Below are 25,636 nucleotides of genomic sequence, written 5' to 3' on the forward strand. Positions count from 1 at the left end.
ACCTTTATCTTGTTGTGGTGCTCAAGTATTTTATAAATTCTGGATATAAGTCCCTTATCTGACATGTCATTACCAAACACTTTTTCCCAGTCTGTGGCTTCCCTTTTTACCCTGTTGGATAAGTTTTTGGATGCACATAGGGATTTGATCCTTAGAAGGTCCCATTCATCTATTTTATCTTTTCCTGGTTGTAAATTTTTCAGGATACTTTGAAGACTCTTTATGTTGTGGATTAGGACTACTAAAGTTCTTCCAAACTTTTCTTTAATGATGTTTATAGTCCTTGGTTTTAGTCCTAGGTCCATGATTCAGCTTGAGTTGGTTTTTGTATATGGAGTGAGGTGTGGATCTTCTTCTGCAGATAGTTTTCCAATTTTGCCAACACCATTTGTTAAAAAGGCTGTCATTTCCCCACCTAACTGATTCCATCTCCTTGTCAAAAATCAGCTGACCATAAATAGATGGGCTGATTTCCGGGTTGCCCTATCCTTTGTTAATCTTAGTGTCTCTGACACACCTGTCACCATTACCCTAGTCACTGAATCAACCCATCTCATCAAGAGTCTTCCTCTCTACTCTGTCCCTCCACCTTCTCAAGCGTGATGCCCCTCTCCAAATACTGGTCCCTCCTTGCAGCATATCCAAAGTATATCAGATGAAGCTTGAGGATCCTTGCCTCTAAAGAATAGCCTGGTCTCATCCTCTCTAAGACAAACCTGTTTGTTCTCCTAGCAGTCCATAATATATTCAGTACCTTTCTCTAGAACCACAACTCAAAGTTATCAATTCTCCTTCTATTATCCCTAGCCATTGTCCAGCTTTCTGATGCATAACAAGTAATTGCAAAGACTGTGGCCTGCAACATGCACACCTTAGTTTCTATCTATACTGACATCATTGCTCTTTAGTACTTTGGAGAGGTCTCTGAAAGTGGACTTTCCCAATGCAATTTGTCTTTTAATTTCCTGGCTGCTGGTACCAAGAGTACTGATTGTGGAGTCAAGCAAGCCAAAGCTGTTAACAATCTCAATTTCTTCACCGTCTATTATGATGCTGCCAGTAAGCCCAGTGGTGAGAATCTTTGTTTTCTTAACAAAAACTAGATGAAAAAATATTTTTAACAAGAATTTTTTCAAAGTTATCAGTTTAAGACCTTGAAATATGCTTAATATAGTCTAATTTGGTTTAAGTTGGAGGGTATTACAGAAAGAATGATTATTTTTATTACAATAGTATATTATGAACTCTTTGCATGGGTTGATTCTCTACTTCTTTTTTTTTTTTTTTAATTTTATTATTTTTGTGTGACTGTACTGTCAAATCAGATCTGACTGGTACAGGAGGAGATTGTTCCTCCTTCCCCCGGCATAGCATCTGGTGGATTCGAACCATGTGCCTGTGGGATTGTAGTTGCAGCTCCTTTCCACTAGGCCACGATTCTCTACTTCTTGAGGTAAAAAATACTTGACATAGATTATAGAAGGAAAAGTATAAGTTTGCTATTTTATTACTCTTCTAATTACATAAACTTTATGTTGTTACAAAAATTAGTATTATTTTATTCTGAAGAATAGGCTTTCACAAAGATTTAGTTTAATAATTGTTGGAAACTAATAAAGAGAAATCATCATATTTAAGATATTAGGTCAAAGAGGAAAAAGAAATGGTCAGAAACAGAATAATTGACACAATTACCATGTTTACTATTTATGCTGTAACCATTAAATAAGGGTGGGTGTGTCAGAGATAGTGAGATTGGCTCAGGATAAGGCCAGGTTCAGAACAATTGTGCATAGGGTTGCTATGAGTTACAGTCAACACAATGGCGAATAAAAACAACAACAGCAACATAATCATTAAACTTGCATGCCATCGAGTTAGTTTTGACTCATAGGAACTCTACAAGATAGAGTAGAATTGCTCTATGGTATTTTCAAAAGTCTAAATCTTTATGGAATTCAACTGTGATGTCTTTCTCTTGCAGAGAGGGTAATGGGCTCAGACTTTAGCTTAGCAGGAAAGCACTTAACAATTTCATCATGAAGGTCCTTGAGTTCTTTCTTAATGCAAACCCCAAACTTTCTGTTGCCACGTAGATTTTGTTCATAGCAACCCTATAGGATAGAGTAGAGCTGTCCCATGGGTGTTTTCTAGGCTTAAAGTTTATGCAAAGAGGTTCTAATGGTGTACTGTCGTTCTGTCTGGAGGCAAACTTAAAGGCTGGTAGTTTGGCTCCACCAGTTTCTTTACAGAGAAGATAAGCAGTCATCATCTTTAAAGATTTACTATCTCTGACACTTGATGGAGGGTAACAATGAGACAGAATTAACATGATTAGCAGTATGTTTGTCTTTTGGAATCATCAGAGAAGCAAACTTTTGTATGTCTTATGTGGAGAAGGTAATAGGTTCAGACTGTTGGCATTTTGGTCAGTTCACCCAGGGAACAAGTATGAACTACTCTACAATAAAATGTGATGGCAAAGTTGATGCAGGATCATGTTGGTTGAAAGTGAGATGAAGAAAGCAGGCAGAAAGAACAATAGGAACAAAATCTGCCGTGTTTATGTTTTAGAACATAAGCATCTGGCTAAGACGACTTTTCTTTTGCTTGGAATACATTTGAATTAAAATAACCTTTTGTTAGTTGCACTTCTCTCTTTCACATGAATTGAGGTGCTTGGAGCAGTTGGTCCTCTCAGATGGCTCTTGGACTTGGCAGCTTGGGAAGGAGAGCTCGGCGTGTGGGCTGCTATGAGTCATCGCTTGACCCCATCACAGGGCTCAGTGTTCAGAATCTGCCCAAGTGGGCAGCTCTGTGGAGTACTTGTGTCTACCCACTCTCTTCCCCACAGAATGACATCTTGCAGGAGTGATAGATTATTGGGCCATTAGGTTTACATGTGCTCCAAGGGGGTTAAAGTCCAGCTTTGTTGCTGTTTTCCCAAATTGTGCGTGTGTGTAAATGGTCGTTCTATTCTGCCTTTTATTCCAGACTCTTTGTACAAATGGCATTCTAATCCTCATAAAGCATTTGTGAGACTTTAGGGAAATCTTTAAATGCACTTATAAAATATATTTATGCGTCTTTTTCTCTCTGAAACACTTCCTAGTGATTCCTTTCTTCTATGTGATGTGGGTTCCTCTCCCAAATGGAACATCATTGAAATACAACTCGGATTTTTTCAAAGTGTATGTATACTTGGCTGTTTACATAATATTGTCTTGGAATTCTTAAAAGAGCCACAAATAAAACCTCATTGTCATGGAATCCTAACTGATTTGTAGCTGACCCTGCAGGGCATCTTTCTCTCATGGAGCAAACTCCCTTCCTTTGGGCAGACAATGCAACTTCTCACCCATTAGGCCACCAGAGCATGTAAAACATAGTTATTGAAAGGTTTCCAATAAATCTTGATTTGAAAACATACTATATTTTTATAGATGTAAAGGACTCTAGAATTTTCCTTGTGTAAAAATCTGTACTGCAATCCCCAAAGGCACGTGGTTCAAATCTATCAACTGCTCTGAAAGAGAAGGATGGACATTCTCCTCTCTTGCAATTACTGCCTCTGAAAGCCTCCTGGAGGGTCCGCTGCGGGCAGTTCTGACTCGCTGGTACATAACAAAACCAACAACATGGCCATCTAAACAGTGGGTAAACTTTTCACAGCCTGAAATTGTGGGTTATCTTCCCCCCCCAGTTAAATTTAATAAGATAGATTTTTCCATAGAGAACAATTTGTATGGTTTTTTTGTGACATATATACATTGAAATGAAAACCTGTATAAAACTATATTAATGGAAAAATAGAAAAACTTTGGAATTTAGCGCTTACAAGGTGTAAATCTGTAAGCCAACCTCCAGGTTCTTTGGTTGTGATTTGTTGTTGTTGTTGTTGTTATGTGCCGTCAAGTTGCTTGCAACTCATAGCAACCCTATGTACAACAGCTCTAAACTTATCCTGCTCTATCCAATGCCAATTGCACTGCCAGTGACACACCCATCCTGATTACCCCAGTCACTAAATCAATCTACCTCATAGAGGGCCTTCCTCTCATGCACTGTCCCTCCACCCTCCCAAGCATGATGTCTCTCTCCAAGGACCTGTCCCTCCTTATAGCATGTCCAAAGTATGTCAGACGAAGCCCCAGAATCTTTACCTCCAAGAAGCCGCCTGGTTTAACCCTTTCCAGGATGAATTTGATTGTTTTCTTGGCAGTCCATGGTATATTCAGTTGTGATTTAGACAATTTAAATTTAAGTTTAAGACAAAGAGATGTTCATAGAGTGCCATAATATTTTTAGAAAGTTTATTTAAAAGTTGTCTTAGATTGTATGCATGTTCAGAAAAAGGTGTCAAGGGCAAGATGAACTTTCTGCTCAGGGCATGTGCTCGATTCTGTTCAGCATAGGGCCATCAATCATTTGAGTGTGCTGTTTTCTTTTGTAATGCTGAAATTTATTAGGAAATATGGTAGAGACACTTTTTCCCATCCCCTAAGCCTTTGTTTAGACAGTTATTTACCTACCATTTAAATTATTGATTATCCATATGTAAAAGCCTTGGAGAGTCATTAGATTGTAGGAGAAAGGCTCCCTTTAATTCTCAATCATTGTAGGCATGATATGGCCAATTTAAGAATGGTTGACATAATTAAAAATTTTTGCTAATAATGGAAAAGAACATAGTTTTTGTTATAAATTCATGTTTCAGTATGCGTCTGTACATGAAATAAAGAAATAGATATTTTATTTGAAAAAAGAAATTAGTAGTAAAAGATAATGAATGGTATAAGTTACTCCTTGTAATAGTAAAGTAGGAGTTAGAACATTATTTCAAATTTTCTTGAAAGTGTAGAGTTCCAGTCTTATTTGCCTGATTTCTGTTCTTGCTTTTTCTTTGTTCCTTTTAGAATGATCCATGGGAGGGGTATAGAGCATACTGATTCCTTTTTGGTTTAATTATCGACCTAACAGTTGGCATGGCTGGTTGGCCAAAGTTTGTCAGAAATTTCTGTCTGGCATTTTGTAAGAATTTCCATGGCTGACTTTCTATATTAATTACTTCAATCTCAAACCCATTCCTGTTGACTCAAAACTGACCATAAACTGACCCTCCATGGATTTTCAGAAATCACATGGGAGGAGACTGCTCATCTTTCTCCCACGTAGCTGCGTTTATATTCAAACCAGCTTATTACTTGTTGTTAGATGCCTTCAAGTCCACTGTGACTCAGAGACCCAAAGGAACACTAGATAGAAACCTTGCATTCTCCGGCACCATCCTCATGATGCCTGCCGTGCTGAAGCCTGTTTTTACAGTCACCTTGCCAAGTATCTTATTCAGGATCTTCCTCTCTTTTGCTGATCTTCTGCCTTTGCCAGCACTATGTCTTTTCTAAGGACTAACCCTTTCTGATAATATACCCAAAGTTTCAGAGAAGTTTTACCATCCTTACCTCTAAAGAGCACCCTGGTTTCATTTCCCCAGGACAAATTTGTTTCCTTTTTGGTGGTCCCACTTGTCAGCAACACCCCAATTCAAAGGCATCAGTTCTTTCCCCCACCCCCCCCTTTCTTATTCATTGTCTAAATTTCAGGTGCATATGGAGGAATTGAAAATGCTATGGCTTCAATCAGCTGAACTTTAGTCTTTTAAACTGTCATCTGAGCTCTTCAATTTGGATTATATCTCGATAGGAGGGGGGAAAAGGTCCTGCCACAGGACCCATAGTTAATTATGATGGACGGAAAGAATTGAAGCTGTCAGTGATTTCATCTTACTTGGAGCCACAATCAACGTCCTTGTTACCAGCAGTCAGGATATCAGGAGACATTGCATTAGGCAAGTCTGCTTTCAGGGACCATGTCAACATGCTGAAGAGCAGTGATATCATTCTGAAAATTAAGGTGTACCAGATTCAGGCCATGATCTTCTCAGTGACTAGCTATGTAGCAGAGAGCTAGACAAGGAATAAGAATAACAGAATAATTGATGCCTTTGGGTTGTGGTTCTCGATAAAAGTACCAGATAACCCAAGGACTGCCAAAAGAACAAATATGTATGCCTTAGAGAAGGTGCAGCTAGAGTGCTCCTTGGCAGCAAGGATAGTGAAGATTCTTTCTTCATATGTTGGACATGTGGCTAACGAGGCTGTTCTTTGGAAAGGGACATAATTCTTGGAAAGATGGAGGGTCAACAATGCAGAAGAAGACACTCAACGATATGGGTTGACACAGTCACTGCAGCAATGGGCTTGGTTGTGTTGGAGATGAAGATGGCATTGGATAGGACAGGGTTCAGGTTGGCTGTTCATGGTGTCACCATGGGTCATACTCAGCTCCACAATGCCTCACAACATCAACAGTGCTCTTTAACACTTTAGAGAGGTTCTTGGCAACAGATTGTCCTGATTCAGTATATCTTTTGATTTCTTAACTGCTAATTACTTAGCTCTTAAATGTTTGCTATGATATTATTTTTCTTTAGTCCTTATAGGGGAAATGTTAGCATCATTTTTCTGTAAGGGACCAATGTGCAAGAGAAATTGAGTAAATTACTCAGACATATAGTCAATGGTAGTAAAATCCACCATGGAACTCAAATCTGCCTCACTCTTAACTAGATTTCCCCTGCCAAAGCATGGTGGCCTTGTTAAAACTTGTAATAACCCCATGGGGATTCTAAGCCAGAAATACTTGCACTATTGCATCTGAAACATTTAATCTACAATTCACTTGAGTCTTACATCTTGAACAAAGAGTACAGTTTGAGATGTTTTCTAGGGGTACTCACCTTCGTGCTAGTGCTTCTATATGATGTGAAGGTGTGGGCTGATGGGCATTTAGTGGGACACACACTGCTTTTATTTTTGCTGATTTTGCAAATCCAGTGATAATCTCAGAAGCCAGAGGCCTCTGTGGGATAATGACGTAACCTCGTGAAACCCTTGGAGATCTGAAACTAGAATGATGGGCACAATTAGTCACTTTGCTCTCAGATTTTGGGTTCTAAGCACTTGCAGAATGTTGACTTTCAAGGTCTCATGCGTTCCCCCACCCTCAGAGTTGTGTCAGGTGCACTTCTTTGTTACTCATGGTACCATCATCCCTGCTGTGAGCCCTGGCAGGTTGCACTTCATTTACTGTATAAACTGCTTATTTGGTTTCTCTGATGTTAGACACTCCTTTCCATTCAGATTTTTCTCACACTGCCTGATCAGCTTCTTGCAGGAATTTCCTGCTTACTCCGGTTCCATGTTGACTTTCTGGCCAGTCTGCAGTTGTATGTATCCCTTCAACTTGGCGTTACTCCCCAGGGTTCCGCAGCTCACCTCTGCGTCCTTCAGTCTGGCTGATGACTGTTCTGTTTTTCTCTCCCACTGCATAGCTTTCATAATATGCTGTTCCTCAGCCCTGTCACAAAATTCCTTTTTCATCTTTCCACCTGTGTAAACTTTTTATTTCATTCAGGATCTGGCTTTGTTTTTCTGCATATAAAACATCCCCTAGTTTTCCTAGTCCTTAGTGATATCTTTCTTCCTGGAACCTCCTCAATTATATACTTTATAACAGATATGTTTTTTGTTGTAATTACTGATCTTAAGAAGTAACTTCCCCAATAGGCCGTATTGTTTTCTTAGTTTCTTTGAGGCCCATGTAAAAAATAAAGTACATGGTAGAGGCTAAATCACTACTTGTTGACAATGATTCCTCACCTCAGGACTGACTTGCTTTAGAAGTGAAAGAAGAAAACTAGGTGGAATAGCATATACATCTGGAAAAGTGCTGTGATTTTAAATATATTAGCTTATATATATTGCCTTAAATTGTGTTGTTTGTCTTTTGTTTTACCAGCAATTAAAGAGAAGTACACAGACTGGACAGAATTTCTCATACGGGATTTGACTGGTTCTCGGACAGCGCCCGCCAACTTGCTGGAAGGTGTATGTATTACTGTTATACAGCTATATATGTCTGAACCAGCACAATTAAATGCGCTGAAACCTAGAGGAATTTTTGCATATATCCTTCTGCAGATAACATGCACATATGCATATATCCAAGCAGCTTAATTACCTATTCTTTCCTAAATTACTTGCATTTCTTGATTTTACCTTAACTGAAGGATGTTTATCTGTGGCAGAAACAGTAAATGAGAAACTTATTTTCGTGTGAATGTATTTTAATCTGTTACGTATTTCTCCAGTATTGTTAAAATATAAGCCTTGGTCCTGTGTTAGTCAATCTAAATAAACTCCTGAAAAATAATTGTATATGCCAATGACAACTAAGTCTATAAGTGCTCTATTAGAGTTACTAGGAAAAATCGTTTCGTTGAATACACCACTTCTGATTTGAGCACTTCTGTCATTATAGTGTACCATCAAGTCACAGCTGACTCTTAAATAATTGACACTCTAATGGGTTTTTAGAGGCAATAAATTACATGAGAGGAAATGACCCATCTTTCACCTGTGGAGCAGGTGTGGATTTGAACTAAGGACCTTTGGTTTCGCAGCACAACTTCTTGTCACTTAGCCTCCAAAACTCTTGAGCATTTAAAAATCTATTAATTGAGTTAAGTTACTTTTGAAAAACAAACTAGAGGAGAAATGACTAGTCATGGTTAACTGTGTTTAAGTGAATTCTATGGTTTTAAAATAAAAAATTGTTAATCCTGAAATCATGATAATTCATTTCAAAATAATTATATGGCAAAAAGTTTTGTATTTAATATATGTTTTAAACCAGAAAAGAAATTTTCTGTCAGAAAAAAATTATTCAATTGCACAGTCTGTTTTTAAAAAGTCCCTGAAAAAAGGGGGAATAAACCTCAAAACTGAATCACGAATACTACAGCAAGAGTTTTGAGTATGTCTCTGAGATTTAATCTTTCCTTCTTTCATGAGTACATGTGTACTTGGGAGTAGTACCACTGTTAACTGGGTTTAGTCTTATGAAAGTTTTACCTGCTATATTTGTGTAGTGCATCTTAATAGCTACTATGTTTATGATTTGCTTAACAAAAAAAAAGATTGTTCTTTCTTATATATAGAAATATTGTTTAAATTATTTAACATGTTTGCCTTCAAGAGTGGTTTCACAAACAGCCTTTTTCATATGCTAACATATGCTAAAAGATTTCTTAGATGGGGCAGTAATTATATATTCTTTTAGCCTCCTAACCATCAGCATAAGTGTAGAAATATATTTACATAATTGCATAATTTAGCAGATTATAAATGTATTTTGGACATTTAAACTCCACATTTGTGTGCTCTACTCACATAATCAGAGTATGAGAGCGCCTTGGTTCTTTGAGTAGTGGCCATCTTCACTGTTGAAGAATCAGAATTGTGGTATAATTATATAGCCCCATTTTAGAACTTTTGGGAAAGTAGACATTTTGCCACTACATGTTTTCTAGCCCCAGGGAAATGTGGGTAGAGCTCTTGAAAAACATACTAATTTCTGACAAATGCAATTTTATCTGGGAAAGCATGGTTGTTTGGTGAAATTAGCACAAACTGTTATTTTCTATTTACGTGTGATTTTTGTTGTTGGTTAGAGAATTGGGATAAATGGAAGTGTGTGTGGGTGGAAGGAAAGGGAGGGGGGTAATGGCTGTTAAAAGGATGGGGGTGGAGGGAAACACCAGACTGTTTGCCAATAGCTTGGATGATAGTGTGAAAAAATATTATCTTCTGCTGTCATCTGTTTCCATGAGAACCTTAAAATAAAGTTAAAAATAAGGAGTTTTGCTTCTGTTCAAACAGCCTCTGCGAGGGAAAGGCCCTATAGACCTCATTACAGTTGATTCCTTAATAGAACTTCAGGATTCTCAGAACCCTTTTCAGTACTGGATAGTTAGTGTGATTGAAAATGTTGGAGGAAGATTACGCCTTCGCTATGTGGGATTGGAGGACACTGAATCCTATGACCAGTGGTTGTTTTACTTGGATTACAGACTTCGACCAGTTGGTTGGTGTCAAGAGAATAAATACAGAATGGACCCACCTTCCGGTAAGGGTTGAAGATTTTACTATTCTCAAGTATTTTGGCAAAAGATGCAACATTTTCTTGCATGTGTTTCTGTAAAGTTCATTAGCTCTGTATTATCTTTGACCTTTAAGTGTGTGAATACTATTTTACCTTCAGTATACAAGCTACTTCCATAATAGCTTGCCTCCGGAAACCCTATGAACCTGGAGAGAGGATGAGAGACACCCAGGCGTTGTGGACTGTCCTTCATAGGGTCACTATGAGTCGCCTGTGACTTGAAGGCACTTAACAACAACAACAACATACAAGCTACAGAGAATAAAATCCATGGCCTCACTCTATAGTTTTTTAAGAAGAGAAAGCATTAATATAGTTCCTTTGAAATCCCTCTTTCAGAAACAGACACAATAGATTGGTACTTGGAAATGTTTTCTACTTCTTCTAAAGGGATTTCTATAGTCTTGTAAGTATGATACAAAGATTTATCCATAAGAACATCAAAACAAACATACATCCTCACCAATCTGCTCTGACCAATAAATGGCATAGGGTGTGTGCGGAAAACATAATTTCTTGGCATATAGGTTTTGTTTAGCTTCACATGCACTCTCAAAAGACTTGCCAGAGGCTTAATTGGATAACATAGTGCATTATACTTTTTGACATCCCTAATTGAGCAGAGCTTTCAATGTTTACAAAATAACAGTTTTTGAATGTTTACTTTGTGCCAGGTGATTTTTACATCTGTTAAATCATTGTTTTTTAATTCCACAAAAATACTAAGTGTTTGGTGTGAATTTCTATTATTTTCCAGTGGAGAAAATTGAGAATGGGTTAAGCCACTTGTCCAAGGTCAGTTTGAAGGGACAAGTGCTTCAATTCAGATTTCCAGGTCCTGGAATACTGCCTTACTATTCCAATCTCCCGCTGATTTGTACTGGTTTTAGTAATGTCTGCCCAGCTGCTCTGTGGGAGAAAGACGGGCAAACATCTCCCATGAGAGTAACTGTGCTGAGAACCCACCGGAGGATCAGCTGTGAGTTGGTCTCGACTCAATGGTATTTTTGATGAGAAGTTAATAAAAATGTTAGATTCTTAACTGAATTCAAGACGCCCGGAAAGGAATGTTTGCCCACTCCACCCCATCCCTCAATTGCAAGCCTTCGTTTTGGTCACCTTTACATGTATATTTTAAGCAAAAGGGTGGCTCTTTAATAAAATTGCTAGAGGATTTTCTTTCCAGGTTAGTTGCCTGAGTACATGGAGCAGAGGAGTTGCATTTTCCTTTCCTGTCACTCAGGAGGTTAATTGGAAAAAAAAAAAACCCAACCAAAAAAAAAAAAAAAAAAAAAACAAACACAAACAACAACACAAAACCAAAAACAAACCAAAAACCCAACTAAAACCAAAAACGCTTCCTGGTTCTATAGCTTATGCGTTTGCATTTGTGTTAAATTTGACAAGAGTATAGACATGTAACACAGTATTTTATTATTATTGTCAATGTCTGAAAAGCAGTCAAGGAATCCATTTATACTCTGAGTGATTTAGGGCTCTGGGGACAAACAAAAGGCTTGTCAGTGTTGTGCAAAACTCTCTAAACTGTGCTTTGCTGTGGGATTCATAATCTGGCAGGAAAAACTCACTTTGTGGGGAAGGTTAGCTTAATATCTAATTCCTTTATACATTTTAAAAGAAACATGTAATTGCCAATATAAAAGCATATAGCTAAGCTAAAGGTTCTTAGGTACTATAGGTTCTTACTATAGGTTCTTAGGTACTCTGTAATGTTGCTTTGCTTTAAAATTTTGGATCTCATACTCAAGCAGGAGTTTGGAAAGGATCAGTGTAGAAACATAGAAAAATTATTTATAGGGTTGCTATCTCTTTCAAATGATTTGACGTCTTTATTACATAAGCCTAAATTTTACTTACTTATTTTAGCTACATTCTGGACACAAAGTCTCCATTTTCACTGAAGGGTTCATGGGAATCCTTATAGACTTTGGAAAAGGTCGTCATCAGCGGAAAGTTCCATTCCCAACATTTAAATAGCTTACAAGAAACCCTATATTTTGGAAAAATGAAACTACACAGAGAAATGTTACTTTCAGGTTTCAAAGTACAGTAATTACAGGATTAAAATTATTCTGGGGAGCTCTGGTGGCATACTGGTAAGAATCTGTGCTGCAATCCCTAAGGCACACGGTTCAAGGCCACTAGTTGCTTTGCGGGAGAAGGATGGGCATGCCTCCCTCCTCTGCCTCTGAAAACCTGCCGGAGGGTCAGCTATGTGTCGATTCTGACTCGATGGTACACAGCAACAGCCACCACTGCCTAATTAAGGAGAACAGGACACCCTGAGAGGCAGCTATTGCCCATGTTTTTACACATGAGAACAGCCCCTGATACTTTGGATTATACAAATAAATTTCAAGACCCACTGTGAAGCTTAGATAAAACTGAACCAAGCCAAACTAAACCCATGGCTTTATAGTCAGTTTCGACTCTTAGCAAACCTGAAGGCAGAGTGGCACTGCTCCTACAGAGTTTCAAGGCTATAATCTGCCAAGAAACTGCCTAGTTTTCCCTCCTGTAGAGTAACTAGCAAGTTTGAACCACCAACTTTTCACTCAGCAGCCATCCGCTTAACCCCAGTGCCTTCACTAAAATATAGGTAACATGTCAGTCTTGTGGACAAGATAAGCACCATTAAATAAATAAGACATATCCAGCCTTCACTGGCAGTGGGTAGTAGAGTTGGAAGGGTTGGTAAAGGGGAGATAGCCGATACCAAGACCGTGATGTGAGGGTGAGTCCCAGCTTGTGTCTTCCCTGCTTTCAGTGTTCCTCTGTTGTATACCCCCAGTGTCACTGCTATTGTCAAAAACAAGAATTCTGACTTCAGTTTTACAGCATTACATTTTAGAAATCATAGTATGTCTCAAGTCTTAAGGAGCCTTGGTGGCACCGTGGTTAAGTGGTTAGCTCAGCTGCTAATGGAAAGGTTGGCAGTGGCTCGAGGAGAGAAGTGCTTGATGATCTACTTCTGTAGAGTGCAGCCTAGAAATGCCTGTAGGGCAGTTTTCTTCTGTTACGTGGCATCACTAGGAGCCTGAATTGACTTCCCAACACCTACGGACAACAACCACTGCAAATAGAGGCACAGTATAGCCTGTGAGCACCAGAGCTGGACTGAAGTGATAGGGTCTTGTGAGTTTTCCAGGCTTGCCAAGGTAGTGTCTTACCCCTTTCCTATCATGTATGTTAGTAGAAAATGAGCTTTTATTCTCAGATAGCTTTCATCTTTATATACAGGTCCTGACTTTTACTGCAATAGTAGTGTTTCAAAGTTTATGAAGAGATACTCGAGTTTATATTGTCCACCTATGAGAAATATATAGTCACTGTTTTTAGGCAAATAGGATCACAGTGCTTCAAATTCTGCCAAGGTGCATTTTCTCGCTTGGGGTGGGGACATAGGAAAGCATGAAGCAAAACCATCTCAGATCACACACAAAAGTGTCCAGGGACACAAATCTCCTCCAGGTGTCAATGGAGTCCAGATTCAAGGATGAAGTGAGTAGAGAGATAGAAACTGCCAGATAATGCCTTGAGATAAAGTGTTTGTGAATTGAACTCAAAAGCTTTTCTCCTTGGTTCAAAAAGAGTTGTTGTGCTTCAATGCTAATTAGATCTTAAATGAAAGATAGGATATTATTTCCTAGCTAGGGAGACACCTGGTAAAAAAAGAGGGAGTAGTGATGGCAGGGCAGCGAGTGTAAAAGAAAGGCTTAACCTTCGAGGCCTTTGCATAGCCCATGGCCTGAAAGTTTTAATTTTATGTACTTCTGTTTCCTGCTGCCCTTGCTGTGAAGCAGTCTGCCAAGTACTACAAAGGGGGAACGCCTCGTTTGTGTGTTGGCTTCTAGTGAAAGATGAATCGGGACATATTTTAATTGCTTATTACTTTCCCACAAACAGAAATTGACACGATGCACTCTATTAAGTTACCTGCAACACAGTCATTTTAAGAAAATGCTTTATGTTCTTTTAATGGTGCTATTTATTGTCCATAAACTCACCAGTGTAACCAGAGTGCCTCTATCTAATGAAATGCACACATGGAATAGTGTTCTCAGCTTATTGAAACCATTAGGTGTTTAGCTTTTGCAGGTGGTTGAGCATACTGACAAAACTGCAGTTAATTTTCACCTTTTGAGAAAAGAAGTGTGCTTTGCCTTGAGGTTAAGTTCCATTTTAGAACGAAATATCCTAAGCAAGAAGACAGCGACTTTTAAGGTTGTATGAAAGGTGCAGAAATCACCAGGAACCTGAGCTTCAGTTTTCGCTCTCTCTAATATGTAACCTCTGGGGATGACTTGGCTGGTCCAGTCCTGTTCACCCAGTGTTTATGAACACAGGGTCAGGAAGGGCCAGGAGAATCCCTGTTGGGGTGTGCACATCACCTCACTGGGTTTGGGTAGCTCGAGCCTAAGCTGGCCCGTGTTGGGTTTTGATTGCTATTGAGCTTGACTAAGAGTCCTGGGATGGTGCTGTGGGTGAATGCTTAACTGCTAACGGACAAGTTAAAGGTTTTAACCCACACAGAGGCATCTAGAAGAACTTGCAAGCTACTTCCAAACACTCACAGCTTTGCAAGCCTAGGAAATGCAGTTGCTAGGAGTTGGAATTGACTTGGCAACTAATTAGACCTTGAGTAATTTCTTTTTCCTATTTCTTTCTCTTAAAGGACATATCTCCCTCTCCCCTATTACGTTCAAAGGTGTAATTAAGATTACAGAGTGAGTGCATTAAGGGTACTAGAGAGGTCATCTTTCCCTCCTTTTCCTCACCATTTATGTTTCAAGGCTCTTGTTTTGGTTTTGGAAATACTCATCATTTTTTTCCAAAAATCTATTCTCTGTCACATCTCATTGTCTACCTCCTTTCAGATTTCTGGAAAGGGGATTTATTTTTTTCTTCATGAGAGTTAAGATGTTCACCCTTTGGTTTGGCATTTTCTTCTCTCCAAGTGCTGAAGTTAGTGTCTACTGGCTTTGCTTCCAAGAGTCCACACCTTTGCCTTAACTCGGATTTTCCGTACATTCCAGAGTCTCCTCCTTCTCTTTACAGAATGATTTATAGATCAAAGAGCAATTTGTATTCTTGGTACTCTTTGAACCAGTATCATTTCCTATTTTGTAGGACCCAGAGAAATTTCTTCCCTTGCCTGCAGAGGTCAGGAAATTTATTCAGTTATGCATACAGCCTCTGTGTGTAAGTGACATTGACAGTGGGTCATCATTGACAACTTGGCTCATTCTGGAAGCATCCTGTTGGGTGTTGATCAGTTGATTCCACCTTGTAGCAAACACGTAGGGCAGTCTTACTGGATGGTAAGTCTTCTACAGTGCTGTAGGGTCAATGAATTGTATCAGATTCAGCAGTACTGGCTTTTGTTTGATTTTTGGAATACTTATGGAAGCAGATCCCCAGATCTCTTCTCCTATAGAGCAGCTGGTGAGTTTGAACTGCTAACTTTTTGCCCAAGTTTAACCACGGTGCCACAAATGTTCAATAATGAAAAGACTGAGAAAGCTGTTTAAACACTTTATTTCCTACCGGAGGCTTAATGCTCAAGCTGAGTTCAGAAGCTATAAGGATCAAAATATATGGCTCTATGCTAAAAAGCAGACATGCAAGAAATTAAAAATATAGCCCCAAAGGTTTAATGTTGCTTTTTAACTGTGCTTAAATTCATATTCATATCCTAACTATCTATTTGAAGTATTCTGGGTTGATATAGTGAAGGTATAAACATATCTACTTCCAGTGAGTGCTTCTGCAAATCCTATTTTGATAAGGTCTTAAATCTGTTGTGATCAGGTCATAAAATTTCTCTGCAGTTTCAGCAATAAGTAAAAACAGTACTCAACAGTGTTTTCTTTTAATTTTGCATTCAGGCAATATAATGTCCATATGTAAATCCCTCCTTTCCCGTTGCCTGAGGGAAAATATGGGTAACAAATGGTGTGTTAGCAACATTTCAAGTGTAAATATTAAACCTGGTTGGTAAATTTTAATTCACCTTTTAATAATTTTATGACTTACACAGACTATTTTTTTGCATGTGAGAGCTTAGAGATTTAGGGGGGAAAATGCTGTAATAACTGGAAATGCCAGACAAGAGTCATTTCCAGTTTAGAAATTTACTGGATAATAAGTTCTTCTTCATCAGCGGATACTACTTCCTAGGTGATATGTGGAATCTGGGGCAACGGTTTACTGAAGGTTTTGCTAATGTGATTAATACCATTAAATTACTTACAGAATACCAACGAACTGCATGCAAAAGCTCCCTGAAGAAAAGCCCTATTAAATTTATTCTTCATTTCTGATAGCAGGATCCCAGGTTGCTATTTAATTTCAGAAAATGCCTTTAGCAGATAGCCTTTTAAAGTGAGCATGGTGTGAACTCTGATGGTTACAGAGTGTGCTGGGATATTAAGAATGAGAAGATAAAATTCAAGAAAGAGTGATCTGGTAGAGCATTTTGGTCCTTAAACATGTGTGTGGTTTGCTGTTGATACAGAAATCTATCCTTTGAAGATGGCATCTGAATGGAAATGTGCTCTGGAAAAATCCATTATTGATGCTGCAAAATTTCCTCTTCCAATGGAAGTATTCAAGGTAAGATGTTGACTCACAGAAGTTTATCTAATATTTTCAAGAACAGATGAATTGACAGTTTGTATTTCAAATCATTCCCGCTGTTTTAAAAAGCTATGTTCTTGAGCAATTTTAACTTCCTGTTTTAAATTTTATCAGTTCCAATGTACAGGTGTTTTAAATCTTTGCTCATTTTATAACCTAGTAGTTAATTATGTGTTTTTTTTCAGCTTATCATAATTTTTGTAATGCATCATTTAAAAGATTTCATTTTCTCTTTCCTAAGGGAACTAACCAAAGCAGAAGTCTAATCTTGCTACTGTTGTTGTGGGCCATTGAGTCAGAACAGACTCATAGCCAACCTGGTAGTAGATTTTCAGAATGGTAAATTGCATGGGGGAACATTGCCCATCCTTCTCCCATGGAGCAACTGGTGGATTCAAACTGCTTTCCTTTGAGACCACAACCAAGCTTTTTACCCTTAGGCCATCAGAGCTCCATGCTATTAGGTTGGTAAAAATGATAGAAAACGACCTTTCTCTTAAAGTGATGAATTGAATTGATGGCTCAGTTTTGTTAAGGGTACAAGAAATTTGTGCTTAGCCTCTACTGGATACTAGACATTCTGTTTGGTGCTTATCTAAAGATGAAGAATTTATGAAGCATCCCTTGACTGAAATGGAGGTTTTTAACACTTTTAAAACAATGTTTAAGCCTTATAGGATGTAAAATATTTAGTTATGGCCAAGAAAGAGCCATTCTGATGATAGAAAGTCATGAACCTCTGCTGTAGCCCTCTCACAGGTGAGAAGGCTGTGTCATATCGGTACTTTCTGGGGGCATTTCTCAGCATGGCTCTATTGGAAAGCATCCACTTGTTTTGCGTGCATTTCTCAGCGTGGCTCTATTGGACAGCATCCACTTCCTTTTCACCTCTGAGCAGGCATATATTTTCCATGTTGGTAGATGTTTTGCCTGGAAAATGGTGTTTGTGTGCCTCAGGCAAAAAGGTTTAAGACTTTGACTGGAGTGTTGGCCTCCTAGATTTTGTTTTCCTTTCAACGGTTGCTCAGATTTTTATCCTGTCCTGGAAGATAATGAACCTTATTCTCTAACACTTTTCCATTAAAATTGAACTTAGTAAAACCTTTTCTTGTGCTCATCATACAATTATATATTGAAGTTTCACTGAATACACAATTTTGAAGGCTTCTGCATTAGAGAATATAAATACTGGGTTTGTTGGTTTTTTTATTAGTGGTGTGTTTTTTTTTAATCTTGAATTTTTTTTTATTGGCAGACACAATTTCCTTTTCATTCTTCCTCTTTTCCTCCCTAAGACAAGCTGCAACCAGCATAATACAGAAAACCATAATTTAATCTTTTATAACATATCAAGCTTCATTGCTCCCTGAACCCAGCGTTTCACCACTGTCACAACCTTGACTTCTGCAGTTGTCCACTCTCTTCTCTTCACAGCTAGCTACATTCATGATCCTTAAAATATGCAAACCCAATTGTGTGTTCTCTTTTGAAAGAATGAATTTTGTTTTGAATATATATATTTATATAAAGTGATTGTCCATCCAAAACCTACTGCCATCAGATTGAGTTTTGTCTTTACTGTCAGAATAACTAGTGGATTCAAACTTCTGACCTTTTGGTTAACATCTTGACACATTATGCAGGATGCCACCAGGGCTCCACGAAAAGGTGAAACAGTCATAAAATAAAAATACCAGTGTCTGCATTCCAATTTAAGAAACAGGATGTTGGTAGGACATTAGAAACCTTCCACATGTCCTTTCCCGGGACATACCAGAGTATCTAGGCCCTTGACTTTTGTGTTAATCATTCCTTTGCTTCTCTTTGCATATTAGTTACCTGTGGATGTATATTCCTAAGTGTTCATTTATTAAATTTTTATAAAATGAGAAGTGAGGCAGTGCTATTGTTTAAGAGTGCTGTATTCCTACTTCTAGGAGAAGATAGTTGGACAGTATCTGGGTAATAAATTGGCTTCACTTTTTCTCAGAGTTTTTAAGAGCCTCTTGGGAAGAATTCGCCAGGCAAAGTCATGCAATAATGCTAAGAAAATGAGGCTCCATCACCATCTCGTCATCTGCCAAAATTATAGCATAAACTACAAGACTTCCCTTTGATGCTCTATGGTACTAGGCATCCCTTGGAAAGATGGAGAAAGGTCATTTGGTGCATATTTTATATGTGATTGTTATGGCTTATTCCTGCTCTTCAGCCGAAGCACACTGTTTCTGTGGTGAAATTAATCTTGCCATCTGATCCAGGCAGACAGGTTTCCATCAGGGAGGAGGAACTTGATTTCCCAGAGAAAAACTCCTACTTGATTCCCCAACTGAAGCTGAAGGTCTCACTACTGATACTCTGGGAACTGATTGTGGAGGAAGCGAGGAGTCTCAGCACCCAGAAGTGTGGTCCCACCACATGCATCACTGGGTACCATCTGCGTCATCGTCTTCATCCTCCTCTGTGGTGTTCTGCTGAACTGAGCTAGAGGAGCTAGCCTTAGAGAGGGGGCTAGGAGAGAAGTTCCTGGAGTTTAACTGCTTTCAGTTCCTCACAGTCCTCCCTATTTTATTAGCCTCCATTCATCCCCTGTTTCAGATACACCTGGCTGTACCAATGTCTGAGGATTTTGCCTTATTGAGTTGGTTACCAGCTTTAATGTTGAAAGCTTGGGGGGTGTGTGTTTTAAAAAATATTAGTTACATTAAAAAAAAATTTATTCTAATTTATTTACAAAGTTTGAATACATCGTTTTTTCACAAAAGATCCTTCCCATTTCCTTCACCTCCTCCCTCATTGAATTGTGCAACCCTGTGGTTGTTGTTGTTAAGTGCCTTAGAGTTGTAGACGACCCATAGTGACCCTATGAATGAAAGTCTTGAACACAAAACTTTCATCTTTTCTCCAAGTTCACAGAGTTTCCAGAAGCAAGCTTTTTTTTTTTTTCTTAAGTGGGTGTCACTCCTGCTTCCAAGACTGTTTTATTCAGGATATTCACAAAAATCCAGCCCAAACCTTTTAAAAGATGAGGTCAAATCCAATCAGCTTACACCCTGTGGTGAGCAAAGCCACACCTTAATCTCAACCCCAAACCAGAAAACATACCCTTGCAGAAACCGGCTGTTCTGCTCATCTTCCCAGCCTGGATTAGTTAATTTTTAATCTGCTTTTCAGCTTCCATACATTTGCTGTCACTGAATGGATTTGTGACCTTTACATTACTATTAATTTTTTTAATATTTCTAGTGCTTTTACTTTAGTTTTTATTAGAGTTCAGGAAGAAAGAAAATGAGTATATGCTGGCTATTCCATTTGAAAACTCCTCCTGGTTTGACTAGAGGACAAAGCATAGACAGTCTTCCATCCCAGATTGTGTGCGGAAACTGTCTGTAGTTGTAGTCTTGTGCAGCATTCTCCTTGCTGCCACTGAGGCTTTTTTCTAGTTGCTGTTTGTTATATTCTCAGAGGCCATTTGTGGTCATTTTGGTCTTGTCTTTTCATTCCCATTTATCCTTCAATCTGAAATTAAAGCTCTCTAAGGAAATCTCCATGAACATCCGTGCACGTGAACCTTCTTTAATGTGCCCTCACAGCGCTCTGCTGTGTAGCTCTTGTCTCTCTTCATGTGGTTCTTTGTATGCTCTCCATTGCCTTTTGCCTAATTTCGAAGGACAAGGCTATGTTTTTTATCATTGTCTACTATTGAATCTATGAAACCAAATTTGATTCTTTGCCTTATTATAACTATGTCCCAAATGAAATTCGTTGCTGTTCAGTGGATTCCAGCTCACACTGAATGCCTCTGGGGCAGAGTAAGCCAAACTGCCTACAGTTGTCAAGGCTGTAAATCCTTAAGGACACAGACTGCTGCAACTGCTTTCCACAGAGCAGCTGGTGGGTCCTAACTTCTGACCTTTTGATTGGCGGCTGAACACATTAACCACTGTACCACCAGGGCTCCCTTGGTACTCTGTATATATTGCCTCATGAATGAAATAATTTTTAAAATAAATATGTATATAGTTCATTGAATTAAACATTTTTGTGTTAATATAGTCATAGATTAACTACATATGCATACTTACTGCTATGGATATGAAGCTTCAGAGGGTGTAAACATTAGTAATTCTAATGTGTTTTAAATTACAAATTAACTAATCCATTAAACATTTATTGAGAAGCCATATCCTCTGTATTGGTCTATTATGTGCCTTTGATTTCATTAAAGGTTTTAATGGTTTGTTTACATTTATTTAAAGTAAAATTACCTTCTTTCTTCACCTTAATTTCTTTCTATTACAAATTAGAATTCTGGCTATTATTTTTGTTGAGTTCATGAGAATTAACATCTTTTCAGTATTTTATTCATAATTAAGAATTGCTTTAAGAGTAACTACTGTATACTACTGATTTTGTACCTTCCACAGGGCCTATCTTAAGACAGACCATTTGGTATAAGTACTTAATAAGAGAATTTGCTGAAATTCAATATTACATACTCTTAATTAGTGGGACATTTAAAAATGGTACTTAAAAAATATTCTGATCAGGTGGAAATGTGCAGCTTAATGTTCTTAACCACTTTGTGGAATGAATAAACATCATTTAGCTTTCATTTTAAATTGGCACATTTCATATAGATAGATAAACACACATAGACGTATATAAAAATACACAGGTGAGGCTGTTCCTTGGAAAGGGACAGGATGCTTGGAAAAATGGATGGTCAGCGAAGGAAAGGAAGACCCTCACCAAGATGGATTAACATAGTGACTTTAAGCAGTGGGCTAGAGTGTATCAGGGATGATGAGGACGTCACAGGATAGGACAGGTTCAGATCTGTTGCTAAAAGGGTCGCTACTTGGTGCCTAACAACAACCGCAAAAAAGTATATATAATAATGTATGAGATAATTCCATAATATTCTCTACTTAGTTCTGCATTTACATGGAGGTAGTTAAGGTCAAAGACATTGCCTGAGGTGTGAGATGAATATCAAGCTATCATTAACACTTTTTTAAAAAAAAGAAAAAAAGATAAATTTTCCATTCCTCTCAAGTTTTTAGAAGTTGCAGCAAGCAACTTCTCTCCTGTGGAGCCCCAAAATAGAATGTATATGTTTTTCTCTGTTATCACTGTTTGATCATCACTGTGTCTCAGCAGGCAAACTTACTTCTGGTTACTTTCATTATGGTAAAAGGGGTATAGGTTTCAATTCAGCAGTGAATCATCCTAGATGCATGTTGTTACAGAAAATTGTCACAATGTTCTGCTGTTAGGAGAAAGAGGTCAAAACTAAGCACACTTAATGACCAGAGATGAATAGTATTTCAAAGTAATTTTTAAAATTATTTTTACACTTTAGATGAAATGATTATTTTCGGGGCAATGAATCTCATTATGCTACATTGCCTCTCACTCTGTGGCATGTGTTCTGCTGTCTAGATAGATGTCTCCAGCTCTACCTATCTATTTGAGCAATCTGATGGCACTATGCTTAGCCTTTCCCCCCTCTCATTCATGAATACATATAGTAATTGTATAAAAGCAAGATCTTGATCAACATTTCTGCTGTTGTTTACCCTTAATTTGAAGGAACACTCTGAATGACTTTTGACTATCATAATTTACCTGTAATTTTTATTTACTTATGTGGAAAATGAAATTTAAGAACACTGGCTTGAAGGAAAGTTGATAAAATATCTGGGGGGTTGGGCTGTTTTCTGGTTTTTAGGTTTCTTTAAGGCATTGGGGAAATATACTTCTTCTTATTGAAGAATAAATGATAAAATAGAAATTTTGTTTTCTGAAAATCAGCCTCAGTTCTCAGTGACCTAACGTGGTGGTGGTTGTGCCATCGATTTGCAACTAACTCCTCCTGGCTGACTCTCCAGTGAATTTTTAGTCTATAAATCACCCGGGAGGAGATTGCCCATCTTTCTCCTGAGTATTGTGGTGTGATAGAGTTTCCAAAACTGCTGTATATGCTGATATTAATTTAAGTTTCAGAAATACTCAGTGTGATTGCACTGCCTGTCACCCTGTACCTCTGGCCTCATTTCTGTTGCACTGGTTTCCCAGCGGTGCTCCGGCCTTTGGCTTTTGTTACTGCTCCCTCTGCCTGGAAAGTGATGGTCCTCGATTCCTACTTAGCTCCTTCCTCCTTTTCTTCAGCACTCTTTTTAAAATAAAAAACAAAACCAAGACTAAACAGCATTCCTCAGCATTTCCTCACCATTTATATGGTTCTGTGTGTGAATGTGCTGAGTTACTAACTGAAAATGCTGATAGTTTGCACCTACCAGCCACTTTGTGGGAGAAAGATGAGGCATTCTGCTTCTGTATAGATATTTAATCTTCGAAGCCTCCATGGCATGGCAGTTCTCCTATATCTAACAAGGCTGCATTGAGTCCAGGTTGTCTTATAAGTGGGATTATGAATGCACATACACACATATATACACATATGAATGTAAACATATATGTCTATGTATCTATAATATTGTAGTTGTTATGTGCCAGTGAGTATACTGTGACTCATAGCGACCTGATGTACAATAGCCCTAAAGCCTGCTCTCTCCTGTGCCAATCTTATTGTCTCTGACACACCTACCCTCATTACCTCAATCAGAGTCAATCCATCTCATTGAGGGTCTTCCTCTCTTTCTCTGTCCTGCCATCCTTCCAAGCATGATGTCCCTCTCCAAGGACTGGTCCCTCCTTGAAACATGCCCAAAATATGTCAGATGAAGCGTTAGAATCCTTGCCTTCAAGGAGTCTGGTTTAACCCTTTCCACGATGAACCTGTTTGTTCTCCTTGCAGTCCATGGTACATTCAATTCTCTTCTCCAGTACCAAAGCTCCTCAAAGACATCAATTCTCCCTCTATCATCCTTATGCATTGTCCAGCTTTCTGATGCATAGCAAGTAATTGCAAAGACTATGGCCTGGATCAGGCACACCTTAGTCTCCAGACTGACATTGTTGCTCTTCAGGACTCTGGAGAGGTCCCTGATAGCAGACTTTCCCAGTGCTATGTGTCTTTTAATTTCCTGGCTGCTGGTACCATGAGTGTTGATTGTGGTGCCAAAAAAAATGAAGCTGTTAATAATCTCAATCTCTTCATTGTCTATCATGATGCAGCCAATTGGTCCAGTGGTGAGAATCTTTGTTTTCTTGATGTTGAGCTTCAACCCATATTTAAGGCTACAGTCCTTACATGTCTATAAATGTGTATTTGGTGTGTATGTGTATCATCCTTATGAAATCCCATTGCTAACAAGTATAAAACGTCTAAGTTTTCTTTTTGGTTAAAATGGTCATAGAACATGTAAGACTGTTCACATTTGCTTTGTTGGTGTATGCACACACATGCTTGCATTTAAAAGCATCTCTCATGCTCATGAATCAACCTGATGCTGTGCTAGAGATTGCTTGTTCACAAAACTAATAGGTGCATGGGTGTATAGTGAGTTTGAGGAGTGTGTTCTAGAGAACACTAGTTCAGTGATACAGCAGGTAGCCACTGAGGTTTAGTTTTTACTTTTCTTTTTTTAAACTTTTTTTGTTTTTTTAAAAATTAATTTTAATGGACATGTACAGCAATTTTGAATCACCATACATTCATTGTTGCATTTTTCTCCCTGCTTACCCCTCCTCTCAGTTCGCTCTTCTCTTTGAAAAGTGAAAGAAAAATTATTTCATTGGTATAGATTTCCCCCACTTCCTGAGTACTCTTTACCAAGCAACCTTCATTCTGGACTTTTGTCAAAACCATAATACCCAATCATATATTGCTTTCAAACAGCTCTCCCCCTCATTTGTTTCAATGCAGTATACATAATTTATCCAATTTTTCTCAGTCTTACCCCAACCCTGATGTCAATTCCATTCTACAATAGTGGCACCAGCAGCACCTGTCCTTTTGTGACTGAGCTATTTCACTCTGCATAATGTCCTCCAAGGTCACCCATTTTGAATAATATAGCATGAGTTCCTTGCTTTTCAATGCACTGTAGTATTCCATTGTGTGAATATACCACAGCTTCTCTATCCATTTGTTTGTTGATGGGCACTTAGGTTGTTTCCAACTCTTTGCTATTGTGAACAAAGCCACAATAAACATGGGTGTGCATATATCTGCCTGGGTGGCAGTTAAGGTTTCTATAGGGTATATTCTCAGTACAGGAATTGCTGGGTCAAATGGTATTTCTACTTGCAATTTTTTGAGAGTGCCATACAGTCTTCTATAGTAGCTGCACCATTTTACACTCCCATCAACAGTGAATAAGGGTTCCAGTTTTTCCGCAACCTCGCCAGCATTTGTTGTTTGCTGCTCTGTTAAATTTTGCTGTTCTGACTGGGGTGAGGTGATATCTCATAGTTGTTTTGATTTGCATCTCTCTTAGAGCTGGGGATTTTGAACATTTCTTCATGTATTTGTTGGCCATTTAGTTTTTACTTTTCAATTGCTTGTTTTTGTCTTGTATTACATTCCTGTTTCTGGCCTGTATGTTATTTCTATGAACAAGTGAGACAGAGATGGACAGTAGTGGCTACCCTATGCTGCTAAGGTTCCTGATTTTATATGAGGCTGAGGTGTAATTGTACTTTACTGCTGTGACATACACACCTTGGATGCAGCTGCAATCCACTCCATCATTGCCGTTCTGGCCATTTCTAAATCAATATTTGTAGCTGGAGAGGAGGTTAAGGGAGCCAAAATCATGATACCTGAAGCTTTTACTTCATGAAGACTCAGAGCTGAAAGTTCTAATGGGCCCACCGCCTAGATAAAATACCAGTGTTTGGCTATTCTCCCCATAGATCAAGGTCACTTTCTTTGACATAGGTAGCTTCTAAATCAATCTCGAATTACAGATAAATAAATATAACTGACACAAGGTGAAAA

General features: G+C 38.4%; 1 protein-coding gene across 1 annotated transcript in view; it reads left to right on the forward strand.

Annotated features, from left to right (window-relative positions):
• SFMBT2 (Scm-like with four mbt domains 2) overlaps positions 1-25,636 on the forward strand; it is a 275,339-nt gene that overhangs the window by 122,320 nt on the left and 127,383 nt on the right. Inside the window, exons 4-6 of the mRNA XM_006891856.1 lie at positions 7,861-7,949; positions 9,783-10,029; positions 16,604-16,701. Of these exons, the coding sequence (XP_006891918.1) occupies positions 7,861-7,949; positions 9,783-10,029; positions 16,604-16,701 (434 nt within the window). The remainder of the gene's footprint in view (positions 1-7,860; positions 7,950-9,782; positions 10,030-16,603; positions 16,702-25,636) is intronic.

This window comes from Elephantulus edwardii, unplaced genomic scaffold, assembly GCF_000299155.1.
Source record: "Elephantulus edwardii isolate Elephantulus edwardi_28Jun2011 unplaced genomic scaffold, EleEdw1.0 scaffold00105, whole genome shotgun sequence".
Lineage (NCBI taxonomy): Eukaryota > Metazoa > Chordata > Mammalia > Macroscelidea > Macroscelididae > Elephantulus > Elephantulus edwardii.